Source organism: Canis aureus, chromosome 4 (genome assembly GCF_053574225.1).
Source record: "Canis aureus isolate CA01 chromosome 4, VMU_Caureus_v.1.0, whole genome shotgun sequence".
NCBI classification, from domain to species: domain Eukaryota; kingdom Metazoa; phylum Chordata; class Mammalia; order Carnivora; family Canidae; genus Canis; species Canis aureus.
Window position 1 is genome coordinate 52,344,299 of NC_135614.1, and position 23,487 is coordinate 52,367,785.

Genomic DNA, 23,487 nt, shown 5'->3' on the forward strand with positions numbered 1-23,487 from the left:
GGCCTCCCCGGCGGGAATGGGGAGGCGCCTGGGCCCGGCCGGAGCGGCTCGCGGCTCCCCGCCCCGGGCTGGGCCTCCCCGCGCTCCGCGCCCCACCCCGGCCCCAAGGGAGGCCGCGCGCAGCCTGCGGCTACCGGGGCGCTGGGGCGTGCCCAGCCCTCTTCTGTCTTCCGTCTTTTGTCTGTCCGCTTCGCAGAGCACCGAGCCCCGCCCCGCCCGGGGGCTCCGAAAGCCGCGGGGGAGCGCGCGCGGCGGGGGGCGGGGGGCGCTGGGGCTGCGGAGGGGGCGGGGCGGGGAGTCCCGGGGGCTCCTTCCCGGCGCCGCCCGCAGGATGAGACACGTTCCCAGCCAGCATCTGTGAGCGGCGAGGCTCAGGGTGGGCGCTCGCGGAGTCCGTTTGTGGGACCGCGAGATCCTTCAGGCCGGAGCCGCCCCGGCTGCCCCCAGCCCCTGCACAACTACCCCTCCCACCCAGATTCCCCCCGTTGGGCGACCACCCTGCCCGGGGGCCCTCAGGAGCCACAGCCCTCAGCCAAGGCCTGGGTACCGAGCCGCCTCCCCACCCCGGACCCCATCCTTTCCGCCCCTCGAGGGAGGCCTGCTAACTTCCGCACACCTGTGGGGAGGCGTCGGGGTAGGGCCACCTGCGCGCTCCTCGGGGACCCTGGCAACCCGTTTCTCTTGCCTTCTCCTTCCGAAGTCATTTCTTCTCTGGACTATCCTACCGCCAGTCTAGACAGCCTACAACCCCACTTGTTACTCTAGGGAAGGAAACGTTCAAGGTCTAAAAGGTGGGTGAAGAATTCAGTTTACATGGGACAGATTAGCAGGAGAAAAAAAAACACTACAGTTTTATTACCATGTGCATAGAGGCCCAATAGTGAAATTGAGACTCAAAGAAATGACCAACGGAGGCAATTTTTTTTTTAATTTTTTATTTATTTATGATAGTCAGAGAGAGAGAGAGAGAGAGAGAGAGACGGAGGCAGAGACACAGGCGGAGGGAGAAGCAGGCTCCATGCACCGGGAGCCCGAGGTGGGATTCAATCCCGAGTCTCCAGGATCACGCCCTGGGCCAAAGGCAGGCGCTAAACCGCTGCGCCACCCAGGGATCCCAACGGAGGCAATTTTTATGCTTTTTAAGACAAAGAGGCGATAAATCTGTGAGGATAGACAGGACAAAGAAAATTTAACTTTGGGAACATTCGCTCTGTAAGGAATGCTAAACAGAAGAATTTGGGCTGGAGTGGTAAATTAGTGAAAAGTTAACAGTTGCTCATACAGTCTTCTGGGCTCTGAATTTTCAGTCTCTGATTAAGGAGGTTTCTCTACCTCCTGGTACAGGGAGGGGGACTTTCATGTGGGAGATTTATTTCCTGCTTTCAGAGGGAAAAAGGAGCGTCTGGGTGTCCTTACACAGGCTGTCTCTTCAGTTAACTTTGATTTAAAGTCACCGATATGCCAAAGTGGCCCATCTTGGGATAGCCTGCCTTTGGCCCCTACATTACTCTCTCCTGCAAGCTTTTTCTTTAAGATTTTATTCATTTATTTTGAGAGAGAGTGAGAGAGTGAGCACATGAGCAGGGGGAGGGGCAGAGAGGGAGAAGCAAACCCCTGGCTGAGCAGGGAGCCTGATATCAGCAGGGCTTCATCCCAGGACTCCAGGATCATGACCAGAACTAAAGGCCGACGCTTAACCTACTGAGCCACCCAGGCACCCTCTCCTGCAGGCTTCCTTTTTTTGTTGTTTTTTAATTTACTCATGAGAGACACACAGAGAGAGGCAGAGACACAGGCAGAGGGAGAAGTAGGCTTTCCGTGGGGAACCCCATGCGGAACTTGATGCCAGGGCCCTGAGACCATGAGCCAAAGGCAGACGCTCAACCACTGAGCCACCCAGGCGTCTCTCCTGCAGGCTTCTTAAAAGTGACTCTCACTGGTCAGACACCTCCCTTATTCCTGTTACCCTCTGCCCCCCCGCCCCCTCAGCCACATCCTCCCACCAGTGGTATCCTTAACTCCTATTGCCAGCATCACAATTTTAGGGGTCCTTGTTCCCTTCAACTGCCACCTCCTCTTCCTCCTTTTTCCTTCTCTTCCCTCCAGCATGTCTTCAACTTCATCCAGGCCTCCAACCCATTGTCTCTGTGAGCCACCTTCTCCCTTCCTTCCAGTGCCGTCCCCAGACACCCAGTTTCCTTTACCACACCCGCCACTAGTTTGGTTTCGCGTGTAGTACTTCCTCTTGCGTGGCATGCTTTCTTGAAAAGCTTTTATTCTCCCAAAGAAATGTCTTGGTTTCCCTTATACTTCACTGACTGACCCTCCTCAGGCTCCTTAACATGTTCCTCATCTAGTTGGCATCAGAATGCCCTGCCCTGGGACACCCGGGTAGCTCAGTGGTTGAGCGTCTGCCTTCAGCTCAAGGAGTAATCCTGGAGTCCCAGGATCGAGTCCCACATCAGGCTCCCTGCATTTAAAAAAATAAATTAATTAAATAAATAGTACCCAGAAGCTATAATACCCACATTTGTTTCTTCAGTTCCAACTTCTCTGGGGTCCAGCCACTAACTTGACACCTCCACGTGGGTGTCTAGCAGTCCTCTCAAAGCTAGCATGTATTCATCTTAGTAATGCTGCTCTTTTTGTGTTCATAGGATTTTCTCCCCATGTCCCCAGTCCTGTGCCCCATCATGAGCCTCACACCCCCCCACCCCACCACCTCCACCCCTATCTTCCCCACTGCAACGAATGGCATTCATACCACAGGTGCTTAAGTCCAAACAAGGTATCATCTTTGATTCCTCTCCTCCCTTCTGTGGCCACAGCCAGCCTCTCAGGAGTTCTTGTCAACTCCAAATGAATCCTTGACCCCAAAGTCTGAACTCTCACCCCCTAAATTATCACAATATCCTTATCAGTGATATCTCTGCTTTTTTTTTTAAAAGGTTTTATTTGTTTATTCATGACAGACAGAGAGAGAGAGAGAGAGGCAGAGACATAGCCAGAGGGAGAAGCAGGCTCCCTGTGGGGAGCCTGAGGAAGGACTCGATCCCAGGACCCCAGGATCACACCCTGAGCCAAAGGCAGAGGCTCAACCGCTGAGCCACCCAGGCATCCTGATCTCTCTGCTTCTTCCCTTGATGCCCTGTGGTATATTTACACAGCAGCTAGAGTGACCTGTCAAGGTGAAGTCGTGCCTCTGCTTGAACTCCCACTTCCCTCCCAGTGACAGTCCCTACAGAGGCCCACAAGGCCTAATGACCTGGGCCCTTGACCTCTCATCAGAGTGGGTTAGGGCTGCTGTAACAAAATACTGCAAACTGGGTGGCTTACCAACAACAGAAATTTATTTCTCACGGTTCTGGAGGCTGAAAGTCCAAAATCAGGGAGCTAGCATGGTCAGGTGAGGGCCCTTTTCCAGGGTCACATACCTGTCTCTGTGTCTTCACATGGCAGAAGGAGGCCAGGAATCTCTCTGGAGCCCCCTTTATTAGGCCACTAGTGCCATGTGTGAAGGCTCTGCCCCGTGACCTAAGCATTTCCCAAAGGCCCCACCTCCTAATACAAGTACTTTGGGGATTAGGATTTCAACATAAGAATTTTGAGAGGCCACCACATTCAGACCACAGCCCCTCTCTGACTCATCTCCTGCTAGCCCACTCAGCCACGTGGGCCTTCTTTCTCCCTGTTCCTTCCACATGCTCATTCCCCACACAGGACCATTGGCTAGTGGTCTCCTCTGCTTGGGAAGCTCATTCCCTCACCTGCCACATTTGGTTCAATGACACCTTCTGGGTGCCAAGAGGAGGCACTTCTCATTATCATGAGGTCTCCTTAGGGACCAGAGGTTGCACTGTTGACAAGGGCAGGAAATTGTGTCTGTGTTGCCCTCTGGTATGTGCTCTGCACTTGAACACTGCCTGGCACACAGGATAAGTGACATCAAATCCCTGGAGCCTTAGCGCCTTTGCTCAGCAGCAACCTTCCCCAGCTCTATGCCCCTACAAAGCCAAAGCTCAGCCCCCTCCCTGTGCAGGAGCCCCAGCCTCTCTCACATTTCCCTGATGACACTTATCACCTAGTGTACTTGGTGTCTGTTTCCCTGACCTGATATGTCAAGTTGGCTGTCTTCTTTCCCTCCTGTATCTGACTGTTGGGAGATAGGCTCTCAGCAAATACTGACTAGATCAGGTTAACATTTGCATTACTATACTTCCCCCTGACCCTCCAACCCAGCCCTGAATAGTGAAGAGGGACCAAGAAAAGTTCCTTGGATTTTTAATCAACTCCTTTTTCCCAAATAACTCCTAGCAGTCACAGCCCAAAGAACCATCCGATCATATATTTTATTCAACTAACCTTTATTCAGCAATCCCCATGTGCCTGGGAGGTGTTTATACATTAGTTGTATATTTGATATCCGTTTAATCTTCACAACTCTATGACATAATGTTATTACCCCTTTTACAGATGAGGAAATTGAGGAACATGGTAGGAAAGTCTGGAGTCAGTCCTCTGCTAAACCTTAAGACTGGGAAGACCCAAAATCCAGGCCAGAAATTCCAGCCAGACTCTGCACAGAGCCAACTGGATGCATCTCACACTCCACAGGTCTGAAGAATTTGACTCTCCCTCATACTTCTCTTCCACGGTTCCTCACCACCACCCCCATGCCTCCATTTGCAGGTCATCCCAGCCAGAAACAGGCCTCACAGATCTAATCCAGCACCAAAGCCCTCTTTATCTTTGGCAATCCCACCAAGCAAACCTCCAGGCATTTGCCCCCAGGCCACCGCGCCCATCCTCTAGATCTTGAGCTTTCTAAATGTATAATATCCTGCAACAGTTCCCCAATGTCCTGAGGAAGAAATCCATGTTCCAGTAGCCTGTTGAATCTCCATTTCTACCTTGCTCCTCCTATCCTCCTGGAGCGGAAGCTCTGGTGGCAGCTGTGGCTGACTGCTGGGCCCCTGCTGGGCTGGCCCCAGTTCCTCTCTTTGTCTGAAGAATTGCTTAATTGGTTGGACCAGAAGACTCAGCTTGCCCTCTTTGTCCCCTGGACTAGATGATGCTGTGACATCCAATGCTCATCCCTCCCCTAGTGGAATTGCTGGTCTGTCTGTCCTGTCCCCCAATGTGTGAATGTAAGCTGCAGAAGTGCTGGGATTCCACTGGTCTTGGAAACAACGGCCTGGCAGACAGAGCAGATACTCAATATTATATTTGTTGAATGAGTGAATGAATAGATGAACAAGTAGGAGGATCTGTTGTTTTTTATCTGTTTTAATTTTTAAAGATTTTATTTATTCAGTTGATAAGTCATGCACACACACTAGCAGATGAGTGACAGGCAGAGGGAGAGGGAGAAGCAGGCTCCCTGCTGAGCAGGGGACCCAATGTGGGGCTGGATCCCAGGACCCTGGGATCATGACCTAAGCTGAAGACAGATGCTTAACCTACTGAGCCACCCCGGTACCCCAGAAGGATCAATTTAGATACCAAGCAGAGAGGTAGGCACATTTACACAGTTGTCCTAGGATGGGGTTGTCATACTCAAGTAGTGGAGTGGCCCAGAGCCTTGGTTTGGAGGCAGATAAATGGATTTGTATCCTGTTTCTGACAGTATGTGTATGGGTGACATTAGGCAGGCTCCTTGGTTTCACTGTGCCTGGGGTTTTCCACCTGGAAGATAGGATGACAGTATCATCCCCAGGTGGTTAAAGTAAAAGGCATGACGGGTGGGAAGGGCTCTGCAGACAGTGTTTATTTTTTTTTAAGATTTTATTTATTTATTCATAAGAGATACAGAGAGAGAAAGGCAAAGACACAGGCAGAGAGAAGCAGGCTCCTCGCAGGGAGCCCTACACGGACCCAATCCTGGGACCAGGATCACGCCCTGAGCCAAAGGCAGACGCTCAACCGCTGAGCCACCCAGGCGTCCCTGTTTATTAAATGGTGGCTCTGCCTGTTTCGGCTGCTCAGCAGGATGACAGAATGACAAAGACAAGGATTCGATGATCAGGCTGCCTGGGTCCAAATATTGATTCTTCCATGTATTAGCTGTGCGACTTTGGGCAGATTACTTAACTGATCTGAGTCTCTGTTTTGCCATATAAATTGGGGTCATAGTGTCTATTTCCCAGGGTTGCTGTGAGAATAAAATAAGACAATGTAAAGCAGTTAGCACGATGCCAATAATGGGTGGCTGTATTTTTAGCCAAAGCTACAAATGTAGCACATTTGAGTCCTGTAAAGGGGTATGGTGGGCAGGACCCCTGGGTTCTCCATAAGTGACTTAGAGACAAACTCTTTCTCTCTACTGTTCGGTTTTCACATCTGTACAAAGGAGCAGCTCACCTGGCTCCCTTGAGCTCTGAAGTGCTGTAAATCTGAGTCTTGCCTGATCTTTGCCTTCCCTGACACTCCCTGGCACCCTCTCTAAGGAAAACCATTTTCCAAGGAAAGAAGAAAACTGCTTTCCCGTCCCTCCATCTCTCCTCCCTCAGCCTCTTCAAAGCTGGCTTACTCTGTGACTCATCCCCTCTGGGGTCCCTGTACTTCTGCTTCCACTGGGTGCTAAGGGGTTAATCTTAGGCATTAATGGAACCAACAGGAACTCAGTGTTAGCTCACTAATGGGTCGCCCCATCTGCCCTCCCTGTAACATAATGCCTTCACCCTGGTAAAAGGCACTCAGGGATTTCCTGTTGGCTCCAATCTGCTGGTTTCTGACATCTTGAAAGGCAGAGGCTGAAGAGGGAAGGAGTGGCCTGATAGAGGTGGGGACAGGATGAGGAAGGCTCTGAACCAACAGTCGGGTCATCTGGACTCTCATCCCAGCCCTGCCACTGAGGTGCTGTGCGAGCTTGCACAAATTCGTTCCCCTCTCTGGGCCTCAGTTTCTTCATTTGTGACCTGTGCAGATTGAGCCGTAATGGCCTTGCTGGAGCTAACATTCTGGAATTATCCGATCCTGTCACTTTCACAGCTGAGGGGAGTATGTGCTTCCAGCATCAATGAACATCCACAAACTATTGAGCACCTAACAATGTGCCAGTCTATGCCGGGCACTGTGGTCAGGGTGCAAAGGTGTGTCAATGAGGCACGGTCCTACCCCAGGAGCAGGCTCTGTGCTGTTCTGCTACAGCTTTTCTATTTGCAAATGGAAGAGTGCAGAGAGGCCTCCATGCTTACTGAGGACCTCCTGTCTGCCAGGCTGAGGGCACAAAGCAAGTACAGAGAGCTGCAGATCTTCCATTTCTTTAAGTTTCCTGATGATACCATGTTTTCTCACCTCCTGGCCTTTGTACAAGCCATTCCCTATGCCTGGAATAGTCTTACTTCCCCTTGCTCTTTGTCTGTCTAACTCTATTTATTTTTCTGGCCTTGCCTGTCTTTTTTCCTTCCTTCCTTCCTTCCTTCCTTCCTTCCTTCCTTCCTTCCTTCCTTCCTTCCTTCCTTCCTCCTTCCTTCCTTCCTTCCTTCCTTCCTTCCTTCCTTCCTTCCTTCCTTCCTTCCTTCCTTCCTCCTCTATTTCTAGAGCACTTACCATATGCCTGGCTGTGCCAAGGATTTGGGATCTAGGAGTGAACAAGACACACTGTCTCTGCCCCCTGGGAGCTTATGGATTCTTAGGGGAGATAACAGCCAATTAAACACTTTCATAAAAAAATAAAATACAATAATTTAAGTCACAATGCACACAAGAGGGACAGAAACAGAGCTGAGATAGAAGGTGAGGTGGGGGCGCTCTTGGAAGAGGCAACAGCATGCACACAACTCAGAGGCAGGAAAGCAAATGGCTTGTCAGGAGAGTGGGCAGGCCAGTGTGCTGGAGTGTTGGAAGGGAGGAAGCCAAGCAGGAGGCTGGAGAGAGGGCCTGGCTGGAGCAGATCAGCTTGGGGGTCCTTCGTGGGGAAGCCAGGACTCCTTCCCCACGTTTGGATAGGTGCTCATGCTCCCCCTTTCTTTCCCTATCACAGCACCCATCACCCTGGATCACAGCACACTTCCTGCTCATTTCTCTGACCTCCCTGCCCCCAACCAAATAGACCACAAATCCTAAGGACAGAGACCACTTCGTGTAAGCATTGTACCCTTTATTATTTTTTTTTTAAGATTTTATTTATTTATTTTGAGAAAAAGAGCAGGGGATGGGGTGGAGGGAGAGGGAGAGAGAGAATCTCAAGTAGATTCCTTGCTAAACGCAGAGCCTGAGGTAGGGCTCAATCTCACCACTGTGAGATCATGATCTGAGCCAAAGTTAAGAGTCAGATGCTTAATAGACTGAGCCACCCAGGTGTCACCACCCCCCCCACACACACACTTTTTATTAAGATTTAATTTTATTTTTGTAAGTAATCTACACCCAACATGGGGCTCTAACTTACAACCCTGAGATCAAGAGTTGCATGCTCCACCTACTGAGCCAGCCAGGGACTCCTGTACCCTTGATTCTTGACTCACTGCATAAAGCAAACTACTTCTCATCCGTAGAGCTGCCAAACACCGTCTCTCCATTTAGCCCCATTTGGTTTTTTGTTTTTTTAAGATTTTATTTATTTATTCATGAGAGACACACAGAGAGAGAGAGAGAGAGAGGCAGAGACACAGGCAGAGGGAGAAGCAGGCTCCATGCGGGGAGCCATATGTGGGACTCCATCCTGGGTCTCTGGGATCGTGCCCTGGGCCGCAGGCAGACGCTCAACCACTGAGCCAGCCAGGCGTCCCCATTTGGCCCCATTTCTGTTAATGGCTCTACCTTTCAAACAGCAGCTCACACAAAATACCCAGGAATCATTGCAGACACCTTGATTTCAATTTCTCTCCTCCTGGGTATCCAGAAAAAGACTTGTCCCCTCTATTTCTTGCACCATCCCAGATCTGCCATGGCCAGGGCCCTGGCCCAAGCCACCATGGAGCTGCTGTGCTGTCCTCCCTTCTACTCCCCCCATCTTAAAATGTTGGCAAGTAATTTTTCTTCTTCTTCTTCTTCTTTCTTCTTTCTTCTTTCTTCTTTCTTCTTTCTTCTTTTCTTCTTGGCAGGTTGAAAAGCAAAACAAAAACAAAAGCACAGTCACTCCCCACTGTGCTTAAAATAAAATCTTTATCCCGGCCTTCAAGTCCTTGCTGATCTGGTCTTGTCTGGGTCCAAGCTCCTGTCCTACACTCTCCCCTTTGCTTTTTTAGACATCCTGCTCACATTCTCTCTCTCTCTCCCCTGTTGCTTGCCTATTCCAAGGTTCATTCCTGCCTCAGGATCTTTACAAGTGCTGCTTTCTCCTTGTTTATTGGTTCAGTTATTTATTGTCAGTCTTCTCACTCTCAAAGGTAAACAGTGTGAAAGCTGAGAACTCATCTGCCTCATTCACAGCTGTCACCCCAGAACCTGGCACATCAGAGGCCTTCAGTTTTGGGGTGTTGAATGAATGAAATAATATGTTTATCTCTTTTATATGCCAGGCTCTAGTCTAAGCATTTTGCATGTAGGATCTCACCAAATCTCACAGTGGCAGCCCTGAGAGAGGAGTTGCAGCCTAGAGAGGCAAAGTGACCTGCCCAAGGCTACACAGCTAGGACGTCCTGGAGCCTGGCTGCAAGCCAGCCTGCCCCCCAAGACCACATTAGCAATTACAGTGATGTGCTGATCCCCATAGCAAACCCTTATGTTGTGAGAATAAATGAATGAAAGAATGAGCAAATGGCAAACACCTGGATGGAGCGGCATGCTTGAATGGCAGACATGCCCAGCTTTTAGGAGCTCACCGCCTTTAACTGCGTGGGTCTCTATTTTGAAGTGGGGAAAGAAGGGAGCGCTCTCAATGGCTGAGGGATCCGTGTGGGGGCCGTTCTGTATCCAGTGGCCCTTGTGGTTCTCTGCTCTGCCTAAAGTGGTTGCCATGTCAGCCTGGGCAATGGGGAACACCAGGTAGCATCCTGGGGGGTATGGGCTCCCCCCCGCCCCCCACCTACAGGAAGCTTGCTATCCGGTGAGAGCCCTGTCTGCCTGGCTGCCCACCACCCGCCAGCCCGAGCTTCTTAGCTCATCAATCACGCTGCTGTGCTCTGCCAGGCTCTGCATCTGAGGAAGACAAGTCAGCTGAAGATGGAATGGGCCTCAGACCGGGGATGGGAAGGGAGTGGAAGATGCGGAGGGGGGGCGGGGGAGGCCCAGAGACACAGCCAAGGTCTGGATTAATCCTGCTCTGCTGAGGAGGGTTGACTGGGGACAGAGGCAGGGGCAGGGTTCCCATTAGAAAAGCAGAGGGGGGAGCAGAAGGGGGGGAAGCCTGGTGTGGGGCCCGAGCCGTTTCCCCTTGCAACTGAAATTCAGTCTCCCCTGGTGCCCAGGGAGCAGACAGACAGCTCTGGAGGGCGGGCAGTTTATGGGGGGGATTCAGGCAGGCTCAGCTGCCCACCCACACTGCTCCAGGCGCCCCGTGGCTTGGCTTCCCAGCACCCCCTGCTTCCTCACCCTCGCAGGGAGGGCCAGAGAGGCTGGGGCATCTGCACCTTCACCACTCCCAGTCCTTTCTCAGATGGCAGCCACTTGGGATTGGGCTTTGCGCTCCCTCCCCAGAGAGGTTCTGCTGAAAGTCAAGATGTCTGAGCTGAAAATTCCTTGGAGATCTTCTAGTCCAGAGAGGCAAATCGGCAGGCTTTTGTTTTTGTTTTGCTTTTCCGACTGCACAGTTTAAAAAAAAGAAGAAGAAGAAGAAGAAAAGAAAAGAGTTAGTTGCCAACATTGAAACAGGAATAGATTGCACATAAAAATCTGATTTCTAGTTTCCCTTAAAAAATTCAAAGATCTGACAACTTTGGGCTGGCTTTCCCAGAGCTGAGTAGAGGCAGCTAGCTGCCAATAGAGCCCACCACACCTGTTCAGCCCTTTGTGTTACCTCCCAGGTTTGGAGTGGGCTTGGGCTTTTCGACCCCTTGCCTATCTGGAACCCCTCCCTGAGGAAACTGAGGCCCACCAGGGGCAAGGGATGGGAGCAGCGTCCCAGGGATGAACACCCTGACGCTGGTAGGTCCCTTGGTTTCATGTCCCAGGGCTGCCCTCTTATGAGCTGTGTCATCTTAGACAAGTAACCCAAGAACCTATGGGCTTCTTAGTTTTCTCAACTGACCATGGAGACAATGGCAGTTCCCCGTGAGGAATAAACATTTAGCATGTCCTTTGTGTGTTTACAAGGAACATGCTCTTACTTTTGAATAGTAAGGTGTATGGTAATATATACATGCTACTTTTAATATCACTTCCCCCATCACTTCCCACCAACCACCCCCATGCTTAGTGACCTAGAACAATATTGTAGTACTGTCTTTGGCAGGTCTGTGTGTGCCTTGGTTCAGATGGGTGGTTTTTATCTGGGGTGTCTGGCATTGTGGCTTTGTGGTCACATAGTGGCAGAAAGGGGGGTTGCAGTCATTTGAATGCTCGACTGGAGCTGAACATCTCAGATGGCTTTCTCATATAGCTGACACTTGATGTTAGCTTTCAGCGGGAGCTCAGATGGGGCTGTGGACCACAGTGCCCATGGGGGGCCTCTCCATGTGGGTTGGGCTTCTCCCAACATGGGTAGCTGGGGGCTGAGAGTATCCCAGAGGAGGCAATCAAAGAGAAGCAGATGTAGCTGAATGACCTTCGATGTCACAGAGTGGCACTTCCACCATTCTTTATTGGTCTCAGCAGGTATAAATCCCCTGAGATTGAATGGGAGGGGACACAGAACCCACCTCTCAAAGAATGTGGGGGCCATCTTTTAAAACCATCACAACATATATGTAAACTGAAAAATAAGTTCCCTTCCACCTCATTCCCCCAGGGCTGAATTACCCTCCCTGGTGGCAACCACTAATCCACTTCCTGTGTGTCTTCCCAGAGAGAGTCCACACATATATGGACATGAGAGTTACACCTATACAGATATCCATACTAGGTACTCTGCTTATCCAAACACTATACCAACTCAAGAATCAAATGGATTCAGATAGCCTCTCAGATAAGCTATTTGCTCTCAAACTCCTGCTATTTGCTATCTGAAATGAAATGCAGGAGTCAAAAGATTCCAATAATGCAGCATCTCCTGCTATCGGAACCCTCATTATCTGAATTCAGAAACCAAATAGATTTGAATAGCAAAAGATGCTTGTATAAATATGCATAAAAAACATCTCTCCCCCACCTGAAATGTGAGCATACCTGGCACACCGTCCTGCACCTTGCATTTTTCACTTAACAATTTATCTTGGAGATCAGCCTATTTGTACAGGGTCTCATTCCTTGTACGAGCACAGAGCATTCCATTGTTCAAATGCACCATCATTTGTTTAATCAAATTGGCCACTTGCTTTTTCTCCCAATCTTCTGCTAATCGTAATCCACATGACAGTGAGTAACCTTGTCCCGAAGTCTTTATGCAGTTGTGTAAGATTATCTGTGTGATAAGTTCTTAGAGGCAGAACTCTAGGTCGAAGGGCAGGGTTCTTGTAACCATCTCTACTACCTCCCAGCTGGACAGGCTCAGACTCCACGTCTTGTGCTCTGGCCTGGATCTTCCACCCTAGCCTGTGCTGTCACCTGTGCGATCCTGCTTGCTCCAAGCTGCTTCCTAGCTACTGGCAGCTGCTTCCTAGCTACTCACTGAGGGGACACAGGGGCCTGCGGTGGGGAGGGGAATGAGAGGACTCTGCAGGGACAGAGATGATGGCGTTTGCAAAAGGAGGATGTGGGCACCTGGGAGGTACTTCATCCACTTACTTGCCTCCTGATTTTCAGCAGCATTTATGTCTGTTTGTCTTGGACCTCAAAGTAGTTGCTGAGGAGATTCAGACTGTTGTCCCTTTAAAGAGAATAAGATCTGGGACGCCTGGGGTGGTAGAGCGTCTGTCTTTGGCTCAGGGTGTGATCCTGGGGTCCTGGGACAGAGTCCCCCATCAGACTCCCTGCAGGGAGCCTACTTCTCCCTCTGCCTATGTCTCTGCCTCGCTCTGTGTCATGAATGAATGAATGAATGAATGAATGAATGAATGAATCTTTAAAAAAATAATAAAGATTATGAGAGCTTGCTTCTGTGGTGGGTCCTGCACCTGGCTGTGCAGAACCATCTGTAGAAGCTTCCAGATGTACAAAGGCCAAGAGGAGGTGGGTATAATCAGGAGCTTTGCAATGTCACAGGATGCTCATAACTGCTGGATTCTACTCCCATGCTTGCCACAGCATTGAACTAGGCATCAGGGACTTAAATTCTTGCCCCCACAGTATGTGTCTTCCATTCCCATTTATGGCATGATTGTCCTTATGTGCTCTGCATTTTGATGAGGAGGCTGTACAGCACGGTGCATATGCAGTCATTTCCTGTTTGGTCTTAAATCCATCCCCTGCCCTACCCCTGCTGGGCTCAGCATCTGGGGCTCAACAACATTTCCCAGACTGACCTGCCCACTGGTTTCCTATTAGGTTTGGCCAATGGGAGGTCCGGGCAGATGCCAGGATGTAAACCAGCACTAGTAGGTCTGCAGTCTCTGGTCATGACTCCAGAGAATGGCTCCTTCCTCCAGTGTCCCAGCTCTGCCCAGGGAGCATGGCTCTTGGGCTATAGTGACACCTCTCCCTGGGCAAATAGTGCTTCCCTACAGCTGTTACTCTCTAGATTGTCCCACCAGTTCTTGGTTTCCATCTCTGCTAGCCTGTCTTATTGGTTGCTCATATTCACTCCTTCTCTTCAGCCCTCTGCTGTGGGGTTGACTTCCTGCCTGGACCACTACTGATGGGTGGGTGAGCATGTGGATACAGGCTGGTCAGAATGCCTAGATTCAAATCCCAGCTATACCAGTACTAGTTGTGAGACCCTGGACAAGTCCCTGACCTCCCCATGCTCTAAAGTGAGAATAATAATAGTTCCTTCATCTGTAAAGTGAGAATAGTAATAGTACCCACTTCCTCCGCTTTTTGTCAAGGTAATTCGACCAATAGTTTGTAAAGTGCTTAGAACCAAGCCTGGATATAGTAAGCATAACATTAAAATTAGGGTTTGTTTCTTTCTCTCTCTCTCTCTTTCTCTCTCTCTCTCATCTTGTCCTTACAACTTCTCTGAAAGGAGCTGTTATGTCCTTAATTTCCCGGACATGGAAACAGAAGCCAGAAAGGTAAAGTGACTAAGGTCACACAACTATAGTGATGGGATTCAGACTAGGCCAGTCAGACTCCAGTTAATACCCACTCTATCACACAGCCAATTCAAATCACATTTGGTGTCCAGGCTGGGGACCTGGGCAGGGCTGCTGCAGCTCTCAAGCTGAATGGGGGGCACTGGGTGGTTTGGTCTGCTTGTCACCATACCCCTCACCCCCAGCCCATTTTTGCACCCCCAGCCTATATAACCAGCAGCCTGTTTCCCAGTACAGAAGGAAAGGGGTGAGTCATGTTCTGGAAGGGAAAGAAGTAGTGGCAAAGGAGGCATAGGACCATTTTCACCCTCTTATTGTAATGACCAGTCACTGAGCTCTTCTTATGGTGGCAGATACTGAGCTCATGGTTTTTCATGACAAATGATTTAAGATTTTTGTATCTGCATATAAAAGAAACCCAACTCATTTGACTTAAGGAAAATGCTAATGAGTTGGCTGGAGGAACTGGGAAGTCTAGGAGTGGATTTGGCTTCAAGTAGTGCAGTGTGATGTGTGTTACATCATCATCAACATCGTCATCATCATTAGCATCATCATCTTGGCTCTATTTCCTTCTAAGAAGTAATTTCATCCATGGATACATGGGCTTTGTCCAAAGTCATATTTTCCAGCTCCGGAACTTCAAGCAGGAGAGATCCTTCCCCCAGGGAGACTCTGGTTGGCCCATGGGAATATTGAGTCCACCATAGGGACCAATCGCTATTGTCAAGGAGGGGATATCATAATTGGCTGATATGGTCAACACCCCATCCCTATGTCCAGGAGAAGGCCAAAGCTCCATGACTGCAAGTCTCAATGGAGCACATGGAACAATCTGGATCCCAAGGAAAAATAAATATAAAAAAAGAGTAAATGAACAAATTCATGACTGTGTCACCAGTTATGCATTACTTTTTTTAATCTGTACCATATTAGCTTCATGTTTCAGAGGAGCAGTCAGGCACAGAGACGTTGAGTAAGAAGGCTACTTTTACCCATGATAGTTCCTGTCCTCCCAGGCCCAGAAGACTCAAGGACATGGATGGAAAGGGAAGAATCTAGGAGGGGTGAGGAGTGGGAGAGAAGATGGCAGACTTTGCTTTAGGCCCTGCCTTCAGTGGCCTATAGTTCTTTCCAACAGGAAAATCCAAGCTTTCTCTGTGGGCAAGGAGCTCACCAATGCTTGTGTTCAAGGACTCTGTTGTACCCCCTTGACCCAGGACCCTGGCTGGGAATCTGCCAGCTTGTTTTCTTCTCTGTGGGCATGAGTCAGGCTTTGCTCCAGGCTCATGTTTGCTGCTGAGCTATGTTGCTTGCTAACTATGGGTCTGTGCCCACAGGAAGCTGTCCTCATCACAGGAAATGTGTCAAAGCTTAGCTGCCCTATTCCTGATGGACAATCTCTGTGCCTCTCCCCAATCCAGCTCTGTGCCAGACAGTGCTGGCAGGCCACAGCCTCTCCCATCTCCCCAAGGTTCTATCATGTGCTGTTCCTTTGGCTTACCTGGAAAGCACTTCCTCTACCCACTATCCAGCTGACTCCTCAACATATGGAATTCAGCCTGGATCACTGCCTTCAGAAAGCTTCTTTGCCATGCTTGCTGCTCTTCTCCTGGTATCAAGGCCTCTTCTCTGTGCTTATTTTTAGCAAGCACTAATCACATTCTGATGAAATTCTTTTGACTAGTCTGTTTTCTTCACCAAATCCTAAGATCTCTGATGATAAGAACTTCATTTTTTAACACAGCTGGTGCTCCATAAACGAGTGTTGGATTAACAAATGAATTAATAAAGGGCACCAGGGGGACATGTGACATTTGTTTCGCAGGCAGGTTTGGGCACTGACCAAGAGTGCTCAAGGGTTACTTTGGGGGTACAGACAGGGCAGCAATGCGGCCAGAATCTTTGGGTCTTCAAAAGCAAATCCCTCTGATTTCAGGGAACCAGGGCAGGTCTTCAGAGGCCCAGGTCACTGCAGGCTTCTCTCTGCCGTAAAAAAAAAAAAAAAAAAAAAAAAAGATTCAGTAAAATTTAGTTCTTAAGTAAATTATAGAGTAAATCATAGACTTGAGTGGAATGGTAGAGTCATGGAAGCGGGTGTCAGAGGGAGATTTTTTGATTATGTAAAACTTTTCCTATACCCTCTTAGGCTCATTTTTGAGGCCTGCAAATTAAACTGAAAAAAGTCAGATTTGCTCACATCCAGACAGGAATTCACAGAAAAAAAAAAAAGACTCTGGATAGTGGTTAGAATTTGGGATTCAGGGATCCCTGGGTGGCGCAGCGGTTTAGCGCCTGCCTTTGGCCCAGGGCGCGATCCTGGAGACCTGGGATCGAATCCCACGTTGGGCTCCCGGTGCATGGAGCCTGCTTCTCCCTCTGCCTATGTCTCTGCCTCTCTCTCTCTCTCTCTGTGTGACTATCATAAATAAATAAAAATTAAAAAAAAAAAGAATTTGGGATTCATACACCATCTTCATTGGGAAATGCAAATAGGGAGAAGGCACTTACAGGAAAACAAATGACTTTAAGTAAAGATAAACTGGCCCTTAGGAGACAGATGAGATGATAGTTTTGTGACAATGTCTGTTTAGATGCAGCAATTCTAATCTCTAGTCAGTCTCTCCTGGTTGCCTCCCAGAGGGGATTTATGACAATTGAGTTATTTTGGGAGGCTATTGCATTTAGGCAGATAAGCCACATCAGGAATTCAAATGCCTTCTGCCCCAAATAATTTTGGTGCCATGGTAGCATATTCTTGACCCCTTCATTGAAAAGTCCAAGGATTATGGGGCTTCTGGCTGGCTGGTTCATTCAGTAGATCATGTGACTCTTGATCTCAGGTGTGAGCTCAAGCCCCACATTGAACATAGAGATTGCTTACAAAAAAAGAAAGAAAGAAAGAAAGAAAGAAAGAAAGAAAGAAAGAAAGAAAGAAAGAAAGAAAGAAAGAAAGAAAGAAAGAAAGAAAAAGAGAGAAATAAAAGAAAAAGAAAAGTCCAGGAGTTAAATACTGCATCTGTTAAAGCTGAACCAGGGGCTCAACCCATTTTGTCAAGTCTCGGGTCTCCATCTCTTTCTTATAAGCATCAGTTAATTAATTAATCTGTTCCACTCTCTCTTCCTTCTTCTCTAATTCTCTCCCTCTCATTCCACACTGTCTTCTGTGATGGTTTCGTTCTCAAGAAAGCTCCTCCCCTGTCATGGCCAGATGGTCTCTAGCACCTCCAGATGTGCACCAAACCAATTGCTGGCAATTCCTTTTTTCCCAAGAGTTCCAGCAAAATTCCTTGGATGGGATCTCACTGGACCCAGCAAGCAGAAAACGTAGCTGATGAGCCACGCCAGGCCTGGCATGCATGCCCACCGTGGAGCCAGGCGGGTAGAAAGGCCAGGTCAGCCTCACCCAAGCTGCATGAAGTGAGAGTGGAGGAGGGGTGGTTTCTGGAAGGATGACGAGGGTGCTACTAATAGAAGGAGTGGAGTGGATTCCAGGCAAGGGAAAACCACAGATGTCCTTTATAGAGAGAGAAGTCTACAGTGAGAAAAGCTGAATCATAGTCGTGGAATCAGAGTTTCAGAAGGTTGGAGCTGAAGGACCCCTTAAAAATGGGCTCATGCAGGCCTTTCTGTGACAGCTGCTTGCCTAGTGCTCTGGGGAGTCCTGTGCTGTTACTGGCTGATGCCGGAGTCCTGGGCAGCCGGGGGGGCATAGGGGGAAGAGTCCCCCTGGTATTCTCTCTCCCTCCTCGCTGCTCTTCTGCTGGAAGATTCTGGGTCACAGCTGCCCACCAGGGGCCTTGTTATGCTCCTTCCCGGTGAGCTCTGGGCTCCGGCCATCTGCCAGCCTGGCAGTCAGCCACGCCGATCATGGGCTCCACGCTCCCTCCGTGACACAGAGGCCCAGCCGGAAAGACATCGGGGCTCCTCCGGAGCTAGAAGCAATCCAGGGAACAGGGAGCAGTACAGCCCGAGGCAGAGGCCCGGGGCCCTGCTCAGACCTAGGAGGCTGAGCCCCCCACCCCCTCCCTCCAGCAGCCCTGGGAGCCAGGACCCGCCACTTCAACCACCAACGAACTGGGCCATCCTGTTCAGACCTGTTCAGACACTCCTGAGGCTTGGGCCATTGTGTTTCTCCCAACTGAGAGCTGAAAGCCAGAGGAAAAGACAGTTAACCTAAACAAAGCTCTATAGAGTGGAAAGGCCAGCCTTCCTCTCCCTTTTCCCAACCCTCCACTTAACCAGCAGAGGTTTGGAAGCTCAGCAGAGGCTGAACAGGGTCTCAGAGAGATTCCTCTGTGGCTCCTGCCATCCTTCCTTCTTTCATGTCCTCCTTCCCTCTTCCCTGCCCCCTTCACTTCTCACATAGAATGTTCCAGCAGAAAGGGTGCTTTACAAACACCAACTCCAGAGATTGCAGACTGACGGCTCATGGTTCAGAACATGTTGTATTTGGCCCTCCCACTGTTTAAGAAAAAATTGAGCCAACATTTTGAAAATTGGGAGATTTTACATAAAAATTCACATGTCTAGCTTCTTTAGAAAGCTACGATCTGTTAGCGCTGGGCCTGTGTGTCCACATGGTACCAACTGGTCAGCTGCTCCTGTGGACGGGGAGTGGGCTACAGTCCCCTCCTGCCCCTTCTCCGGAGACCATCTACCAGCTTCCATCTTCCTTCACTCTTCCCGTTCTTGTTTTCATTACTTTAGAAAGTTTGCATATATGACCCCACCAGAAAATGAAAGACTGACAGAGTGGCATGTTTTCAGGAAATCAGAGGATGTTTCTATCATTAGCTTGGCCCCAGTGGGCATTTGTGCTTACAACCCCAATGTAATCAACACCTTAATTTTGCAGAAAGACTGATCTGGCCTCAGAAAGTTACAGTCCTCTCGACCCAGGATGCACACTGAGCTGGTGGAAAGGTATCTGTACCTGTGCTTCTTGGATGGGGAGGGGGCTTGAGGTGGCTTGAGGTCCCCTCCATCCATACCTGCCCTCTCAGCAGGGATGAGGACATACTTTCCAAAGCAGCAGTGTCACCCTTGTCTCTGTGCCTCTGGCTTAAAGAGGGAGCCTTTGGAGAGGAGACAAGCAGCAGAATGGAGGTCTGGGACTCCAGCTGTCAGAAGCCTTCCAGAAAGGGAGGTGGAGGTGGGATGGACCCAGAGCTCTCTGTCTGGAAGCAGAGAGCTGGCTTGTTCTCTGAGGCTACAGGCTCTGTGCAGTGGCCTCTCTCTGGGAGACAGCTATCACCTCACCAGACAGAAGTTTGTATTGAATCTTGCTGTTTGAGGAAGGAGCTGCCTGGGGAGGCCGGAAGTTGGCCAAACAAGAGCAAAGGCTATTGATGGGGATGTTGTAAGGAGAGAAGAGTTACAGGGATTGGGTTGAGCAGAGGCTATTTTTTGGAGGTTCTCTGATACATATCAGAGTTTTGGGGAACCCCTAAAATGACAAAGTTATGTGTCTGAGGAAAGTATTTATGGCTCTTTTTCAGATTCCCAAAGGTTCACTTGAGCCTACAAATAGGTTATTGTGCAAGTGGCAGGTAGATGGCCAAGAGGCAGGACAGTGCAAAGTGAGGAGCACAAGACCATCCCGGGCCTGGGTCCAGTTTCCCTCCCTGTTGTTAGCCATCTGCTGCATCACTCCAGTGGCTTCTCTGCCTGACCTCCTTCCGCCTCTGTTTCTACACTTGTAAGACAAAAATAATAATGGCACCTACTTTGTATTTTAAAGGTTAAGTGAACTTACATTGATAGTTGACACAGGATTAACTATGATTGTTGCTAATTTTCCTTTCAACTCGGAGCTTCTACTGTAAACAGATTCATGCATTTTGAATGTGTGCATACCTGGTAAGGCTTAATATAAGTCTTGCATTTTTTCAGGAGGGGAAGCTATGATCCTTAGGTAGGATTCTTTAATAGTGAAACTTCAGTCTGTGATGGAGCAAGGAGGGGAAGCTGCATAGCTCTGCTTAGAACTTTCTGATTGATTGATCGATTGATTGATTTTGGAGAGAGAGAGAGAGTGAGCAAGGTGAGGGGGGCAGTGAGGGAGAGGAAGAGAAAGTCTTAAGCAGACTCCTCACTGTGCACGGAGCCCTACACACTGGCTCAATCCCACAGAACCTGAGATCATAACCTGAGCCGAAACCAAGAGGTGGCCACCTAAATGACTGAGCCACACAGGTGCCCCTATTTATTTATTATTTTTCTGAGTAGTCTTTGCACCAGATATGCGGCTCCACTCATGACCCTGAGATCAGGAGTCATGTGCTTCACTGACTGAGCCAGCCAGATGCCCCTGCTTAGAACTGTCTTAACATGGCCTTAGTTCAAACTAAGTTAAACTTAGGTAAACTTATGGCCTTAGTTTCTATATTTATAAAATGGGAGTCATGACAGTTCCTACCTCCTAGGGTTACTTTAAAGATTAAATAGCATCATTCATTCAAAACATTCAACCAGTGTTTTCCACAAATGAGAAAGCGCTCAACAAATAAATGATGTTTGTCACCATCGTTCTGGGTAGGACGTTCTTTGGGAAGATCCTAAAATCACAAGGGATGGGTGTACTGCCTTGCACATACTAAGTCTCAGTTGTCACTGTAGGTTCCTGAGATTTATTATGTACATGTACAGGCTCCCCTCTTAGACCTAAGGCCCTTGGGGACAAGAAATGGCAGCCACCACAGATAGTGGAAAGAGCATGAAGCAAGAGCAACAAGTTCCAGCCTAGGCTCTGGCGCTTAATTGGTAGTCTCTACGCTTCATCTCAACATTTCATTTGTATGAAAATGTGCCTAAGAATTATTCAGTCGCTCCCCTCTGCTGATCACTGCTTAAAATGATTAAGGGAGACAATTTAGGTGATACAAACAAATTTATTTAACACTTCATGAAGCAGGCGGTCTCTGTTCCTGAGGGTCCAGAGAACAGCAAAATGGGGCAGAAGGCAGAAAGCTTTTATAGGGTAAAGAATAAAGAACAAGGAAGAGAAAAATAGAAAATGAATAAGGAACAAGGAAATGAGTATGGGGCCCAGAGTGAGCTTGGCCTTTGGGAATTGGCTGCCTGGATACACTGCGTTTCTGGTTTGCCAGAACATTTACAGGGATTCAAAAGTAACCTAAATTTCTATTTCCCTGACTTGGTTCTCCAGGCAGGAGTGGCTCCCTGTTGGGCCTAGACATTTATTTCAACAGCACACGATGCTGACCTTTATATGGCTGAACTCACTTAACCACAGGATCACTTTGTAAAGTACCTTGTATTATTATCATTCTATTTTACAAATGGGGAAATCAAGGCTCAGCAGTTGACTCCAGATGACACAGGAGGTAAAGGATGGAGCTAGTTTTGGACCGAGAGCCTGTGTATTTCACTATTTTACACAATGATCTCTAAGACCTCAATATCCCACACGCAGCAGGAGTCAAACATCCTAGAAAAGCTGATCTAACTCTGGGCCGTTTTATTCTCCCCATCCCATCGTATCTGCCTCATATCTCTCTTCCTACTTCTACCTTCCAGTACTTCTGGGTTGCCTGGACCTGGGTTTCAGCAAAAGAGGTGCCGGTACCAAAAGCCCTCATTTTATGTTCTCTTCTTTTCTAGGCCCTGGAGATATGAACTACTCTTGGTCCACACAGCTGAATATATCTCCCTTAGGCTGACGGCTTCTCGAAAGTTACTGAAATAATTTACCTAAAGTGGCCATTTGTCGTGTGGTGATTTGAATAAGCAAAGCTTGATCCAATTCGAGTTTGATTCTAGAGTGCCATTTACTTCACAACTGTTTATTAAATGCTGGTAATGTGCTAGATACGACCCTAGCTGTGGGGCCAGAGTGATCAGTTACTCTCTAGCAGGTGAAAGAGGAAGAATGAAACCAATAGGTACCTACCTAAACAATTTCAGATAAGGATAAACGTCATGGAGGTGAGAACGCCAGGCGAGTGAGTGAGAGCGTGAAGACATGTGGTTGGTATGCAGAGGGTTCTCTGAAGCAGTGTGGCTGCCAGCAGGTTTAAACTCCACCATGGGCATCATTCCTCAGAAGATCTCCAGGAGGAAAGTATTATGATCTTTATTTTACTGAGGACGAATGAGGCTTCCAGATGTTAAAACCTTACCTGAGTTGCAAAGCTCAGAAGTGGCTGGCTGGGATTCGAACCACATCCCTTGCATACCAGGTCTGTTAACTTCCCTGGCGTTGTGCTCGCTTCACTATAAAATGAGTGGGTTAGAGAAAGATGGCTTCTAAAGGTCTTTCTTCTAAAATCCTATATATGGCAGGAAGCTGGCAAGGGAGGTTATGTGTGCCTGGGTGGCTCAGTTGCTTAAGTATCTGACTCTTGATTTCAGCTCAGGTCTTGATCTCAGGGTTGTGAGTTCCAGTTCCATGCTGGACATAGACATTACTTAAAAAATAAGTTAAAAATAAATTAAAAATAGAAGTGCCTGGGTGGCTCAGTGGTTGAACATCTGCCTTTGGCTCAGGTCATGATTCCGGGGTTCTGGGATCGAGTCCTGCATTGGGCTCCCCACGGGGAGCCTGCTTCTCCCTTTGCCTGTGTCTCTGCCTCTCTCTCTTTCTCTCTCTCATGAATAAAATAAAATCTTAAAAAAATAATAAACTGGGATCCCTGGGCGGCTCAGTGGTTTAGCGCCTGCCTTTGGCCCAGGGCTTGATCCTGGAGACCGGGGATCAAATCCCGCATCAGACTCCCTGCATGGAGCCTGCTTCTCTCTCTCTGCCTCTCTCTCTCTCTCTCTCTCTCATGAATAAATAAATAAAATCTTAAAAAATAATAATAAATTTAAATTAATAAATAAATAAAATCATATATATGAAGAATATACAAAGGAGATCTGGTGGCAATTGATGCCCCAAGAGTAGGTACTCTGGCTATTCCCTCTCTATGCAAGGAATAAAACACTAATATGACAAGAAAGCTGGGAGGACCAGGCTTACTCATATCCTGCCTGTGCACTGGGGTTTTGGAGAAAACATATCAATGGCTTAGTAGCTGCTGAACAGGTCAGCAGTCAAAATACCAAATGCAAATGCCTCGCACCCAGAAATTCCTGCCTTGTGGAGACAGAGGACCTCAGGCAGTCTCAGGAAGGGCTCACCTAGGTGGGCCAGCAGGAGCTTGTGCTAAGGGTGTGGAGCCCTTCTTTTTTCTTTTTTCTTTCCTTTTTTTTTCTTTAAGGTTTAATTTGTTTATTCATGAGAGACAGAGAGAGAGGCAGAGACATACGCAGAGGGAGAAGCAGGCTCCCTGTGGGGAGCCTGATG

The 23,487-nt window shown here is 48.7% G+C and overlaps 1 protein-coding gene across 4 annotated transcripts; it reads left to right on the top strand.

The window, feature by feature from the left end:
• Positions 1–361: 361 nt before the first annotated feature.
• Positions 362–22,250, top strand: LOC144311889 (uncharacterized). 4 transcript variants are annotated; one of them, XM_077894315.1, is made up of 6 exons: positions 362–543; positions 701–791; positions 4,474–4,614; positions 17,448–17,569; positions 19,033–19,100; positions 21,801–22,250. In XM_077894315.1, exons 3-6 carry the CDS (start codon positions 4,474–4,476, stop codon positions 21,857–21,859), a joined length of 390 nt encoding a protein of 129 aa, XP_077750441.1. In that variant the 5' UTR covers positions 362–543; positions 701–791; the 3' UTR covers positions 21,860–22,250. The 4 variants fall into 4 exon arrangements, 1 of the variants encoding a protein (XP_077750441.1); XR_013377377.1 differs by lacking the exon at positions 17,448–17,569 and having other exon boundaries at positions 362–791; XR_013377378.1 differs by lacking the exons at positions 17,448–17,569; positions 21,801–22,250 and adding an exon at positions 19,676–19,870 and having other exon boundaries at positions 362–791.
• The last annotated feature ends 1,237 nt before the right edge of the window (positions 22,251–23,487 follow it).